Source organism: Wasmannia auropunctata, unplaced genomic scaffold (assembly GCF_000956235.1).
Source record: "Wasmannia auropunctata unplaced genomic scaffold, wasmannia.A_1.0 LD335737.1, whole genome shotgun sequence".
NCBI classification, from domain to species: domain Eukaryota; kingdom Metazoa; phylum Arthropoda; class Insecta; order Hymenoptera; family Formicidae; genus Wasmannia; species Wasmannia auropunctata.
The window spans coordinates 1561436-1576730 of record NW_012027153.1 but is presented as its reverse complement, the minus strand read 5'-3'; the positions used below and the strand labels follow the sequence as shown (position 1 = coordinate 1576730).

At 33.9% G+C, this 15295-nt stretch overlaps 1 protein-coding gene across 13 annotated transcripts in view; it reads right to left on the bottom strand.

The window, feature by feature from the left end:
• Positions 1 to 15295, bottom strand: part of LOC105456209 (CUGBP Elav-like family member 1) — a 431768-nt gene that overhangs the window by 53329 nt on the left and 363144 nt on the right. For all 13 annotated transcript variants that reach the window (XM_011700080.1, XM_011700081.1, XM_011700082.1 and 10 more), the window contains one exon: positions 13184 to 13232. In XM_011700080.1, the coding sequence (XP_011698382.1) occupies positions 13184 to 13232 (49 nt within the window). The remainder of the gene's footprint in view (positions 1 to 13183; positions 13233 to 15295) is intronic.

Sequence of the window (15295 nt, the reverse complement as noted above, 5' to 3'; positions counted from 1 at the left end):
GATTATACATTAATTCTTTTGTGCTTATTATAGTCTAATAGACATGATATTCACCTTATTTTATCTATTTGATGAGCTCTACATATCCTTATTTTGCTATAAAAGATTCTTTTTAATAGCAAATATTTGCATTCATTACTTTTTCTTGTTTATTTTATTAATCTCATTAAAATCATGATTTTTGTATTGATATTAATAACTCATCAGCAAGATATTATTGTAAGTTATTACTGGACACATATCGAACTTAACGTGTTGCTATTTCTTCGGAGAGAGCGTTAATATCTTTTCTGTGTCCTCGATTTTTTATGCCTAACAAACAGACGTTTTTTGTTCGTTTTTTGCATAGATTATACGTATTTCGGAATTCCCCATTGAATCAAAGAAGACGGGAAGACGGTGATGTAAGCCGTAACCACAGCCTTACGCGGGAGCACGCGTCACGGTAACGAATGCAGTTCCTTCTACGCTTTGTACTTGGCAACGTTTCACAGTCGTTGAGCCGCGATAAACAGAGACGTAGACGAGTGTTGGGTTACCGGGATTCCTACCGTGTTATTCGCGTCGCTATTTCCTCCTGGCAACACCTGCTTCATTAGTCCTCCATCTCCAGCATTCTCATCGGTTAAACGAAATCCCGGAATCGAGATCGTCATTTCATGCCCGGATTTATGGTCGCTCGATAAAGGAAGATTACGGCTTCGGGCAAGTTTCATGTCGTCGTCGGTCTTCGAAAGGTCGTTAAGGGAAGCTCAAGGGAAGCATTGAAATGGCTATTCTAAAGAATAGATTACGTCACATGTTTCTCTAGACTAGACAAAGATGCTTTTATGTTGGTGTAAAGAATTAATGAAATCCAAAAGGTAAAAACTTCGAAAAAGAAACCTAAAAAGGGTCATATTTTTATGGTTTTTGAAAATCGTTAACTCTAATAATTGAAAGTTACAATTTTTAAACATCTCGAAAAAGATATCAAGGACCGATAAATAAATAATTAGAAAATTAAAATTTATTGGTTAAAAAGAATTGAACATTTTAGATAAGAACATTTACATTAAATTTTTTGCTATAAGTTTTAAAAATTTAAAGATTAAAAGAAATTAAAAGACAAAAAGATTAAATATTTCATAGAAAAAGTCGCATATATTCACAAATTCACAAAGATTTTAAGAAAATCTTTAAAAATTAAAGTTCATATCAAGATGCTTTCTGTTACCGAAGTCAAAAACGTTAATCGTATAACGATATTACTTCATGTTCGAGATTGACCCTGTTACCATAGTTGGAAGGGTAATGTCGTTCTTACTAGCTGTATAAAACTGAGGCAAACGATGCAACGAAACTCTTTTAAGTATAATCGAATCTCATTATCGTTATCTTTTGCACTTTCTCTTCTTTACGTATCAACATGTGGAGTAAACGTACAAGATATAATACAAAGTGATGAAAATTTTGTAACATATATAACGTATATAAGCTTTGCACACAAATGTGACAATAGAATCAAAAATTATTTTAATTTGTTCGTCAATATTGCTAATGTCCGTATTTGTAAGAATAACTATACATAAATAATTGAATTCTCATTCGAATGCGTATTGAAGTCATTAATTCTGAAACTCTTACATGTACTACGACGAGTGCAAATTTTGTAGTTGGCAAAATTTTATCAAGCGTATTATTCATTTGATGAGATTTATATTGATTATTTTTGAGATTTTACATTTCTAAAGCGAAGCATTTTTGCAGCATATTAAATGCTTTGTCAAAATGAATAATAATCCGAAATGAATATTACGCCGTTAATGTTATGCGCAGTCAATATCCACTGTTTAAATGGTCGATCATTGTTGAGAGAACATATATCCGTCAAGTATAATAAATAAAATCGGTTAATACTCTTTAGTCAGAAGAGGATTGCGACCGATTACGAGAAATAAAGCTGATTTGCATGTATTTATTGTATCGAGGAAGATTATTATGCGAAATGGATTTTACATATGCGAAATAATTTATAACGATTGAAAACCTTTCTCTGCCTAAAACAGAGTATAATCTATGTGTACATGTTTATTTGTGTCTGCGTGTGTGTGTGTGTGTGTGTATGTTCACACACACATTACACACGCGCGCACACACACACACACACACACACACACACACACACACACACACACACACACACACACACACACACACACACACACACACACACACACACACACACAAATAAATGTTTTTTCATTTTTTTTGTTAGAGACTATTTATAGCCAAAATTAAATATTGTGTAATAAATATCTGTTCTAATCATTATATATATATATATATATATATACATATATATATATATATATATATTTGTTTTTTTCAACATCCATTTTTTAAAACTGTATTTCGTTTCAACTTATGTGAAATACATGTTCTTTATTATAAATTAATTTCGTATATATGTGTGTGTGTGTGTGTGTGTGTGCAGACAGTTCACTTTATGTTCTGAAACTTTCAAAACGTGACGTAATTTATTAGCAACGTGTAGCATGTTTGTCATTCGTTGGACGGCGTACATGGATCTCGTGGTTAGCGATATTTAGTGTCCCGATGAGAGACGATTTTATTATGCAGCAGGCGTTAAACGCGCAGACTGTAATATAACGCGAGCATTGGGAGTAGGTGTTAGTAGACACGGCGATATATAAGTGATTGGCGCGGTTCCAGTTGACTTGCATAGCTTCTCCCTATTCCCGAGGCATCTGCTTTTCTTACGCAGTAGTCACTTGCAAAGCTAGCACGCACATTCTCCTTTTGCGAATGTCGCATGCAATAGGCATACCCAATCATTTGTCGGGGAACTTAATCATCGGTGTCGCTTAGTCTTCTCGATTAAATTCGCACTGGTAATTGCGATAATTCAATAACTACGATCAGGATATAAATGAACACAAACAAGAAGTTTTTAATGCCATTATAGCCTTGTTACGTATATATAATATAAATATAATAAAAGGGAAACGTATTTAATATTTGAAACAAGGTATTTGAGAGATATTCTTTTGAGAGACAATCCGAAAATAGTTTTTGGTTTCGCATTTGTTAAAATGTCTGCACCGGGATGTAAATCAATGACGGGGGTTGACATCCTGGCCGTTGCAGTACACATTCAATGTACGGGCGTAACAAAAATAATCTATGCTCGAACGATCAGAAATACCACAAAAAAAATCGTTGTCGCGTGATAAACCGTGGTCTGTTTTTATCAGCAGCGTCGATATTTGTGTTCGAATTTGCGCTCTCCATTTTTACGCAGGTTTCCGCCGGCGCGACGCGTCGGGTCATTACGGCGATCCGCGCGCGACGTTATGGCAACGCCAAAATATTTCTCCGTGCGCGCGGAACGAATGCCAAACGCATATCCGAATCATAAATGCGTGGACACGCATTGTCGATCCGCAATAGGTCACGCCACTGCATACAACCGCCGCTTTTAATCGCCTGGTCGGATTACCCGTTATACGGATTCAACCTGGTTCCCGATGTGCACATGCATCGTCAAACGCATTGCTGCATATTATCTCGAAGGACATGACTTGCTAAATTTATCATTATAATTTCGGCACTTAAACATTTAGCGTTTAACATTTGAGATTTTTGATTGTGAGGCTAGTCTGAATACAAACCAAACGTTTCGATTCCGTAGATTTTCGATAAATTTGAAATTGACGTTTCGTAAGTGCAAAAAGGAAACATTTATCTGTAACTTTCAACATGAAGATGAAGTCCAAAGTTGCATATTTTAAAAATCGGCATTCTTCAATTCTATACGTTTCTTTATTATTAATATTAATATGAATTTCAAATTGTATTGTAACGTGTAAAGAGAAAGCGTTGGTTTCCTATCATGGATAAAGGAAACATGTTAAAATGTATTAAAGCACGTAAAATTATCTTTTTATTATAAAATTTAATTTTTCTGACATATTGTTCAGAGATTATTCATCAAACAGAAAACGTACATAAATTAGGATATACGATTTTAAGAAAATTTGAAAGTATATTTTAACATATTTTGATTAATTGACGAGATTGCTAATCTACTTAAATCTAGTAGCGCAAAGCGTAGATGCCTCTTGTAGAACACTTCAATATTGGTTTAGGTAGCATGCATCAGAATTAAATATTCCAAGTTTAATTGCGCTTGGATACTCTATATAAATACTTAACTTTTAGATACGTGCCTGCTAATTTTGCAAAGTATGTATATGCAACACTGTGAATAAGCTCCGATTCGAAATCGCGATTCAAGCTTACCGAAGTGGATTCTATTTACTCGGTGATCCTCGTGATCTACTTTCCAGCACTTCGCATGCTTGCTCTATGCATATTCAGGAGTCCAAATACAGTCTTGTTAGCGCCAGATCAGTGGCTGCTGTGCGTATCGCTCTACCGAAGCGTTCAGGAAACTTCAAAGTGAACGGGGCAAACCGTTAAAATTGTCCGAAGGACCTCGAAAAGCAACAGCCGGACAATGAGAAAATATTTCACCATAGAGATTTTCAGCCGTACCACACTAATTGTTATACCGTTCCGTAACAATTTATGAACACGTGTAGGTAGATCTGGAGAATGAGAATTGTAAAGCAGCTCCCATTTTACTCTGTACGAGTAATTACAGATACTACAGTTCTTTTGTTTTCATTATAAAAGAAGTTAATTTTCATATGTTAAATTGAATAGAAGCTTTGAATTTTTCGTAAAAATTGGAACAATGCTTGGTATTAAAAAAAATACTAGAAGACGACATATGTGCGCTCTGTGTTATTAATAATGTATAAAAAGATAAAGTGTATTTTATTAACATTAAAATTGATTGCATTTAAATTAACCGACAATAATTCCAGGTCAAAGAGTAATAATTTATTTCATAGTTCACGAACGTAATATAACTTTCAAATTGAGTATTGTATGATGATAAACGGATAGTTTCTTTTGGAAGAGAATATGCATAATACAATGAAATGGAATAAGAGACTTTATTACATTTTCTTCTAGATAATTCTCATGCATATAAAGTTTGAGGCACTTTTAATATAAGAGAAAAAAATTAAACTAGTTATATATAAACAAACATGTTCAACAGTGATCTTCATATTTTTAGCAAAATAAAAATTTGACGAAATGTATCGTATTCGTTTCGTTACAATATTCTCTCAAGGATATATATATCTCGAGAATTATTCATAAAAACAACATATTTGAAACAAGACTTTGCCAAAATTTTAGGGATATTTATAATTCATCACTTATTTAAATATGAAATATCATATATTATTCGATATTGATATTAAGCTGTTTCGTTTATTTATACGTGTTTATATGCATATTTAATTATAAATCTGCTAGATACTTAAATACAAAATATCATATTATCCAGTATAAACTGCGTCATGTATTTCGCATTTAATAAAATATTAATACTAACCTATAATTATTATTAAATCTAATTATAGTAATCTAAGTTTATTTGCTTAACACTAATACTAAATTATATTTTAATATAATTATATATAAAGAATTCGGTAATAATAATTCAGTAATGAATAATATTAGAATTTTAATGCAGTATATATTTATATCATCTTTTTTTCTCTTTTCAAAGCTAGATTATTTTGACCTTTAATTTCGCCCAACGAAAAAATATTTTTTAATAAATATTCAAAACACATATTTTAAAAATATTATAAAAGAGAAAGGAAAAATATAATAAATAATATAATATTAAAATGTAACAAATAGTTTACGTTAGAGAAAAACTTATTAAAAGCAGTGTTGTTGTCTGCGCTTCGGAATCGATACCGCGAGAACTTTCAATGACAAACGAGAACAAAGTGTGTTATAAGCTCCATCCAATTCTTTCCTTTGACGCATGTTACAACAACCGCTCTTTTGCAAGTGGAAACGTCGATTCACCGGATGTTTATCGGCCGCGGTAGCGTGCGCAGGAACACGTTTGAGAACGCAGGCATGCTTAGAAGCAACCGCTCGAGAGAATCTGTTCGTTGTGCATTTCTCTGAAGACGTTATCTCGAAAGGCTTAAAAATATTACTCGCGTCTGGCGGCGTAATGTGGCACGCGCCAATATAATTCTCAAGCACGCTCTATCGGTTTTTCGTCGAGGAAAAACAAACCATTGCAAAAAGGGCTGTTATCACTCAGTGTAATGTGGTTTGCTCCTGTGTGTAATATCGATGCTAAGAATATTTTTGAAAATGCTTTCAATGCCAACAAAAAATCTCCATGTTCGTTTACACAGTGGAGAAAACTATACATATAGGATGTCTTGTACTATTAAAGACAATTATAAAGACTCTCTGCTGGGAAATCTTTATAATTGTTTTTAATAGTGTAAGACATCCTACAGTATTCTCGATTGAAGAATTTTCATTTATTACACTTGAATAATCAGGTACTAACAAGAGTGTTGTTTCAAGCGTAATTGTAAGAGTTTGTTATTAATAGCCTTATAAAATTAAAAAAAAATCGTAATTCGTTTCAATGCGTAAGAAAGTATGCTGAATGTTTCGTTGATATAACTTTTATCTGCTTTATAATTAACTTTATAACATAAATGTGTTTTTAAAAATGTTTAAAAATTTCAATCAAAATTAAATTAAGATTTTCATTATTATCCCAAACAATAATTGCATTTCAAAGTAGTTAATAAAATGACCTGCCAAATATCAATAAATTAATAAAATAAATATAAAAATATAAAGCTAATTGATAGCAGTACTATTGGTAACTTCTCAGAAACATTACGTATATTATATCGATAATCAATCCATAATTTACATAAAACGATAATAAAATTTGCATAATTCCGTAAAGCATTCCGAGAAATTAAGAAAAGTATCGGTGCTTGCGAGTGCAGCGACGAAGCGAAAATTCTGCGAGCGAACGAGGTAGCATGAACGCTTCGTCTATTTCGCATGCTAATACGATTCCGCCATCGAGAACCGCCATCGCTGCAAATGCAAAACGCCGCGCCATACGGGGTTTTTGCGTGGATGCAATAAACAATAGATAAGGTATTCGACTGAGGCGAAAGACGAAGTACGATTACGGCAGGTACGGGTCTTGCTTACGAATCAGCCATCGTTGACTCACCGAGCTTCTGTCCGATAAGATAAAGCTTATCACCGATGGCTGCGGTGCGAGACTAACCGCTTTCTTTGCCTCCACTCCGTGTCCATGTTATTTTCCGCGATCACAGAAATGTTCCTTGAAACACGTTTCAAAATCGAACATCACTCGATAAACTAGTTACTCCGTATCAGCGGTTCTTAATTTATTTCTTTCACGTTTGATTGGTACAATTGAACGTGATAGTTTGCCAAGACAAAAGTCGGCCAATTAAAAGTAATTATTAAAGCATTTTGCTATCAATTAATTGCATAATTTTTTTCTAATTTCATCCATGACGCTACCAATTACTAATAGTGCTTACGAATACTTTTTAAGAAAAAATGTCACGCGGTAAGATTAGCAGTATTGATCAAAACCAATATTGTTCATAGCAACAATATATTTTTCTACAATTTGCAATTATATAACGAGCAATTTAGCTCGCGTGCGCAAAAGACGTACGTAACGTTTAATAAACGTGAATAATGAATAATGCAAGAAAGAGTGAACTGAATGCGTGAGAATGACATAAATTTTGTTACTACAATGTAGCACCAAGTCTATCTATAATTTACGGGCCTATCATTTTCTCAATGAATCCTCGAAACTGGCAATCTTTGCTCACATTACGGACAGTTTCGATTTTAATGTGAACTTTGTCGGCTAAGTTATGAAATGTATCTTCACTAAAAAAAATTACAGCAATAGAATTATTGGCAAATGCATCGAGATCGCACGAAAAAAGATAATAAAAAGTATTAAAAAGATTCTCAATTAAACAATTGCTCGAAGATATATCCATCTTTTATCTCGTCAATGAAAAAGCATTGATACGAACTTTTTACTAGAATTGTATCGGGAAAAAAATAATTAAATTATTCGTTGTGCAAAAGGGTAATACAGAGGTCGAAATACAGAAAGATTAAAAATGTGATGTAAATTGGCTGGTTTATCGATCGTAATAAGATCTTATAATGGACAAATTTATTTAAATTTATTTAATGAAATTTTTTCTCCTCTTAAAAATCTTTAAATTGCTAAATCAAAATATAGAAACATAAGTACATGCTTTAAATAAAAAAATTTGCAATAGATAAAATAATCAATATTATGTTCAAATAATTTTTACGAATTTATCAAAATCATCGTAATTATTTTTAAGACTATTAAAAAATTCAAGATACAAAAATAAAATGATGATATTTTAAATAATACTTATTTCTCGTCAAAAGACATCTAAATCTGATAAATTAGAATACCTTGCAAACGTCCAATTTACAGTACATTTTAGACTTTGATTTGATTATACCAACATAAAGTCAGTCATCATTATACAAGTTCTTTATTTTCGTTCTTTACAAGAACAATATCATTCGTCATTTTTCGTTAGCATTATTACAGACTTTATTCCTCGTAAAGTTTATTTTCGCATGCATAGCTTCTGATAACAGAATGAAGATAGAACATGCATTGACTAGTATCAGGTTCAAGATAGAGGAATAGGCTGAAGAATTTAAACGAAAGATTAAATTGCAGGCCGATACGCACGCGTGTATATCGTGTTACGGGCGACTATATTAGCGCGTCGTAATCGTTTTCCATGAAGAAATCGACATCTAATTTATTTTCGAGGCTCATGTTTGTTGAGACGTGACGTAATCGGACTGAAACAATGTCGGGACGAAATGGAACTCGCAAGGAAGGGATCGAGCTAGAGCTCGTTACTAGCTAGAGCCCGGAGCGAGGCCTAGTCCGTCAGCCAAAATAAACAGAATGTCACGGATATAAATAAAGCTTTCACTCTCTTCTCTACGTTCTTCTTTTCGTTGAGCTGTCGCGCTTGACGTTGTGACAGAGGTCCCTTGATCGGTGTGCATCCCGTCGGAAACACCGCTAAAATGGTTCACCCGCCGCTACGTCATTGACAGGAATAATTATAGGACAAGAAATAAACTTCGTCCTCCATTCAGTTTTCTCAATTGTGAGGCCAGCAGTGAAACGCTAGCATGAGATGATTCGAATTGGTAAGTGGGGCTGAGTTTCGCCTACATTATCTTGAATAAACCTTCGTCTTATGGAACTATTTGAGAAGTTACGCTGATCGAACAGAAGAATATTTTATCAAATAAGAATAATTGTGTTTAACATCGTTCTAATGGCGAATATATTGCATTGTGAATTTCTTTCAATTTTACGAAAAAAAAATTATATATCGAAAGAGAAATTCTACAACTTAGAGTTGCTACTAAATATCATTCTTCCACTTTGGAGCCTTATTCATAAATTTGCGCTGATAAATGTCGAATACGAATTCTCATAAATGTTATAATATTTCAAGTAATGCACGATAAAACAATTTGGTTGATACAAGAGTATCAATGGACTGTGCATATTGTATCTATGTACAATTATGTTTTCGAGAAAGTAAGTTCTACGTTCGCGATTAATCTCGCGCTTTGTACAGCGAGCTTGTGAGCTGCTTTATCTAAATTCGGCTTACGTCAGTTGCGGCGTTCATGAGATTCATCTAACGACAAGGCAACTATAATGCTCTGATACCGGATAACGTGCGCTCTCTTGTTTACTATTTTCCCGTTTTACTGGGATTTGCATGTAGCTACAACGGCACTATTCATGGCGGCCGCCGCCGCGCACGTCCCGCATCCTATATGGAAAAATCCTTTTCCGTATTGCACGTGCGCGTGGTTACGAATAGCCTGATCTCGGTTTCGGTTACACCACGTCGTGTCTATTCATTTTTATATACAACCACGGATGTTATGCACTTGTACCCCAGTTCCGTTCGCTTTACTTATGCCATAAGTAAAACGAGATTTTGCCTGCCTATCGGCGGTAATCCAGATAAGTCAGGGCAACAACTATCACAGCTATACTTCTTACGATCGTTTTAATAAATAATTAAGATTGTGCAAAATATTCTAAATTTCGTTTGAAACATAATGAATATCCATAGCGTTTAATTCCGTTGGCTATTTCTGTGACATTTGCAATAGATTTTTTATTTTTCACATTACACATTATATTTTTAAACGTCACATCCGAATATCATACTATACATTTGTTATCATTACATCTATTTAATATGCTTTAATTTCTGCATTCGTTATATCTGTTTTAAATATTTAACGTATAATGATAATATTAGTATTATATTCTGTTACTTAGAGATCTTCAATGAAAATATGTATGAATTAGTAATAAGAATTAAAAAACTTTTTTTAAATTACATATAATAAATTCATATATTAAATTGTCTAATCGTGGCAGTGATAAAAATGACAGATAAGATAATATATATTTCGCTGTCTTCAACATCTTATTTTTATCAATTCGATTCGAATTTAGAGAAATTTCTTTTTTCTCTTCTAATTCTCTATAAATAATATTATTTTAAATTTTATTTTTGTTAAAAATATATAATTTTAATGGAAATTACGTCGAGAAAAGGAAAAGAATGATCTACCTACATTTACACGATTGGGCAAAATTATTTTTTGTTATGTTATTCTTCTTCACTCGTTATTTTATTTATTGTGCTTTATTTTCTAAGAGTTTTCTCTACTTTTAGATTATTGTTAAGAAAACATATTTAATTGCTTTGAGAGAAATTTTAAGAATTGTTCCGAAAATTTAAGTTTTTTTTCCAAATTATTTGTCATATTGTATTTTTTTTCTGTGTAGTCACGTTTTCGGTATTCAGTATTGCCTTTGCTATTCGATTGAAAAATTAAGGCAAGTTCAACTGCGAAACCGTTGCAATTGAATGGTTAACCAATGGAGTAACTTCTGTTTAACGCGTAACTGCTAGTAAACAGGATCGAGCGTCGGTCCATGTAACGCGGTTACTTGATCCAGGATCTTGTTCGCGGAATTGCGCAAGCTCGACCGTAACAAACAAAGTGTCAGAATCAGGTTTCGGTTAACGCTAAACGCGAGGTGTAAAGCCGCTTGAATCTTGGCGTGATTACAATTTGGCATGTCATTTGCACACAGCGCTGCTAGGGCGCCTGTAACGGTGTTGCGCTTCGATGTAAAAAAAAACGACCGCGCGCGAGCATCCTTCGTGAGGGGGAAGGGTTCTTATGCGGCACGAAATAAAAAAAAAGAGAAAGACAAACGGGATGAGTAAAAAGGGGGAAAAGGAGCGTAAAGGGTAAAAGCATGGAACGGGAGAGTGAACGATCATGCGAGAGAGAAAGAGAGAAGAAATGGAGAAAAAAGAGAGAGGAAAGAGAGGAACCGAGCGGTCCAGCCCAGCGCAGCACGTGACGGGTGTCGTTAATATTTCATTAGCATTCGTTTTGCGTCGTCCCACCGACGTGGCCGGTTTTATATACGCTTTACGTTACACCCCCGTCCAGCCGGTAGTCGAATTTTTATTGCTAACGCGGCGCAGTTATCCGTAAAAAAATCGCGCGTTTTGCCGCGTTCGTTGACTCTCCTGTTGGTTTTCGCAGCACTATCCGATGCGCTTTTCGACGTTCTCGAATTTTTACATGGCCCCTTTTGCGATCGATAGGAAGCGGTTGGAAGAAATCGGAAAACTCGAAGTAAAATCTGCTACATGAATAATATACATGCATCACGAGGGATGATTATCTTTCTCCTAGTTTTTCGTATTTTTTACTTTTGATAAGCGTTATCAAAAACAGACATTAAATTATGATTTGTTAGACACATTTCATTAATTATAATGCATATTAATATCTAAATATAGCGAATAGATTTTGAATTTATAAAATATAAATTTTAAAATCAGTATAGTTAAGAAAAGAACCGCATTTAAGTAATTTTCGATTATTCGTGTATCTATATTCAGTTCACACATTCAGTTGTATCCCTATTCTAGTATTCTTGTATTACATATTTAGTACTCTAGTACTGTAATATTCTAGTATTCTATTACCCTTGTATCTAGTACTCTTATATCACTCTTGTATATAAAATAATTATTTCCTGAATGGACATTTATAAAATATCTACGTAATATTTAGAATAATATGGTGTATTCACATGATGTTTGTGATTTATCACGGTATTTTTATACGAGCAATGCAATATTGTCTAATATTGTGAACTTGCTATGATGAAAGTCGAGGATTTAAAAAAAGGAGATTAAGAAGATAAAGAGAAGCGGAACGTGCCATGTAAGCATTCGCGTGCAAGCCGATCCTTCGTCGTTCTGGTACCTCTATGTTGTCGGCAAAATTTGTTCGCCTCTGCCCCTCACGATTCTCTTGGCCTACCTTATCGTCCTACCACTTGGTGCTTCGTAGCTCGCTTATGTCTTCTTTGACTACGCAATCTCGACAAGCCCCTCAATTCAGCCAATTAATTAACATCTAATGAACGTGCTTTGAGCTGCATTCTCCGCCGGAGCGAAGAGAGTTAACTTTACCTTCGCGACCGTTATTGTTGTCTTCTCTTTCGGTTATACCGTCATGCCACGCGTTGCTCGGAATTTCGTCCTTAATCGTACCAGAACTTTGAAGCGATCGAGCGATCGTTAAACAAGACGCTCGAAGTCTTATTATATTTAACATTACAAAAGATTTAGTATCTCTTGTTAAAACTAGAAATTCGATGCATACGAAAAGAATTCGGATTTATAGTTTGTCTTTAACGAAACAGATCGGATTATTTTACAAAAAGTATACTTAGCCCGAGATGCTGTTACGTCTTTTTATTTTTTATCGAAATTATGTTTTTGCTGCTGTATTGCTACTAGCACGTTTTTTGCTTTAATGAATCTCGATTGATAGAATTAAATTGTTATTATCTCAATCACCAATCGCTTAGTGTATGCAACAAAAGTACAATTTTTTTCTTTTTTCAGGAAGTAAACAATACTTTGGTTTTCTTAAGAATTAATTAATTCGATGCCATTACTTACAATACGATCTGAGCACGTCGCGATATTAAAATTTTAATTCGCAACCTTAGCGCACATTGCGGAAAAATAATTAAAAAATTTTCACTCACCATTCCGATTTTCGCTGTCGGCCGGCTTCATTTGGATCGGATGGCGCATCTGAAAATAAAAGAGTCAACGATATAGTTTGCGTTCGTGCACCTCGAAAGCGCATCGCGGGCAAACGTGATAAAAGTGACATTTATTATTGATAAGACTGCCGATATCATCGGCGTTAGAGAGTGGGTTCGAGTGTAAAGTTCGTTTCGCGCTTTTTGAAAAATGCAACGACGGGAAGCCGTTTTCCGCGGTTTGCGGTTTGCTCTCGTTGTACTTACATAGAGACGAGTGCGAATGCAATTCGCCCGGTCTTATTCTAAGGATTCTTTCCTATTTCATGCGCGAGACCGAAAATCGAACGCGATATAACGCCGGAATTCGTCGAAACACTTTACAGAACGTCAGCACAAACATGTATCTACATACATCGATACAGCGCGCTGTTTCCGGTTGCGCCCGATAAATTTACCATTTCTTATATCTCTACTGATTCTTTAAATATAGCTTGAAATAGATTTCATTTCAATACAATTTTTAACATTGTTTTTCCAACATTTGAGTTTATAACTTTTAAAATTTTTTTATCAAAAATATATTTTATTAATGGTTACTTGAAATTAATAAAATAATAAAGTTTCAAGAAGTATTTACAGCTTTAAAACTTATTTCATAAAACAATTTCTACACTTACAACCAGATTTAAAAATATTAATTTTTAATATATTTATTAAAAATAGAATTATTCTAAAATGTAATTCCTAATCAAAGAATAGCTTCGATTCATATATTTAAAATATAAGTATTTAAAATTACTATAAAATACATTCTCTTAGTATTTTTGCCTGTTTTTCAACATGCTGCATTAGCGATTGAACATTTTTCTGTTTTTTTTTTTAAATAAAATCAATATTAATATAATAAATCAATCTAATTTGACGCTCAAAATTATATCAATTGGCAAAGAACTTGACATAAAAAACTAATGAAATTGAAGGACACATTACAACTTAAAAAGCAGTCATTAAAATTCAAATATGTACTGTAATGGCAGATATTGCAGAGTGGAGTGTTCATTACAACGATATATCGAAAGGCCATCGAAACGGGCGATATTTTTTTTTTATAAACAATATTTATGAGCGAAACGCATGGAAATCGAGTTTGGAAAAGTAGATTCATCGTATGACCAATCGCTTGTGTGAATATGGAAATTATTTTGGCGTATTCGTTCGAACGTGTGCAATGAGATTTTCTGCGCAATGAATCGATGCGATTGGCTACGTGCTCGCGACAAACGCACGAGATCTTCATAAACAGATAAGAATTGAGAAGCATCAATGCATATTAGTGCGATATACGCCGTATGCGCGATTATCTATCGCTCGTTGTAATAAAATCGATTTATGTGTCAAATTTAATTGTGCGGATTTCGCTGCGGGATAAAATTCATGGCAAGTTTATGTTTTAGCAATTATGCGATTGAAACAGAGCACATGCGAGTTTGTAAACGATTTTCGAGTAAATGAATGTTATCGTGGCTGTACACGCGCGCAGGCTCACACATTTCGTTGTATGTACGTTTAAAATACTCTCTGAGATTATTTCAATACTGTCGAGATAAAAAATGCAGTCGATTAAACTTTTTTTTTTAAATTGCGATACGCGCGGATATAATAGCCTGATACAATAGCCGATAGACCTCAACTATTCCGTGTATGATGCTTCGTTCTGCAAAAATTGCATTTGTTGCATCCGCAAAGTAATTATCGATAATATATAATTTCTATGTATTGCTTTACTATAAATAAGCTTCTTATAGGATTAAAATTTTTTAATATAACATAACTTACTGTATTGGATTTCTGAATATATATCTTAACAGCTGCAACTAGCCGTCTTATGAAGACTCATAAAAAATTAGTGAGGTGATTATTCTTGGCAAATAAAAATGCAATGGCGGTATCGTAAAGTTAAGCTCTTCCAGCCGAGATGATGCATTATTGCACCATAACGAAATAACTGCATGTAGGGGGGGAAAGAATAAGAGAGCGAGATCACGAGAGAGAGAGAGAGAGAGAGAGAGAGAGAGAGAGAGAGAGAGAGAGAGAGAGAGAGAGAGAGAG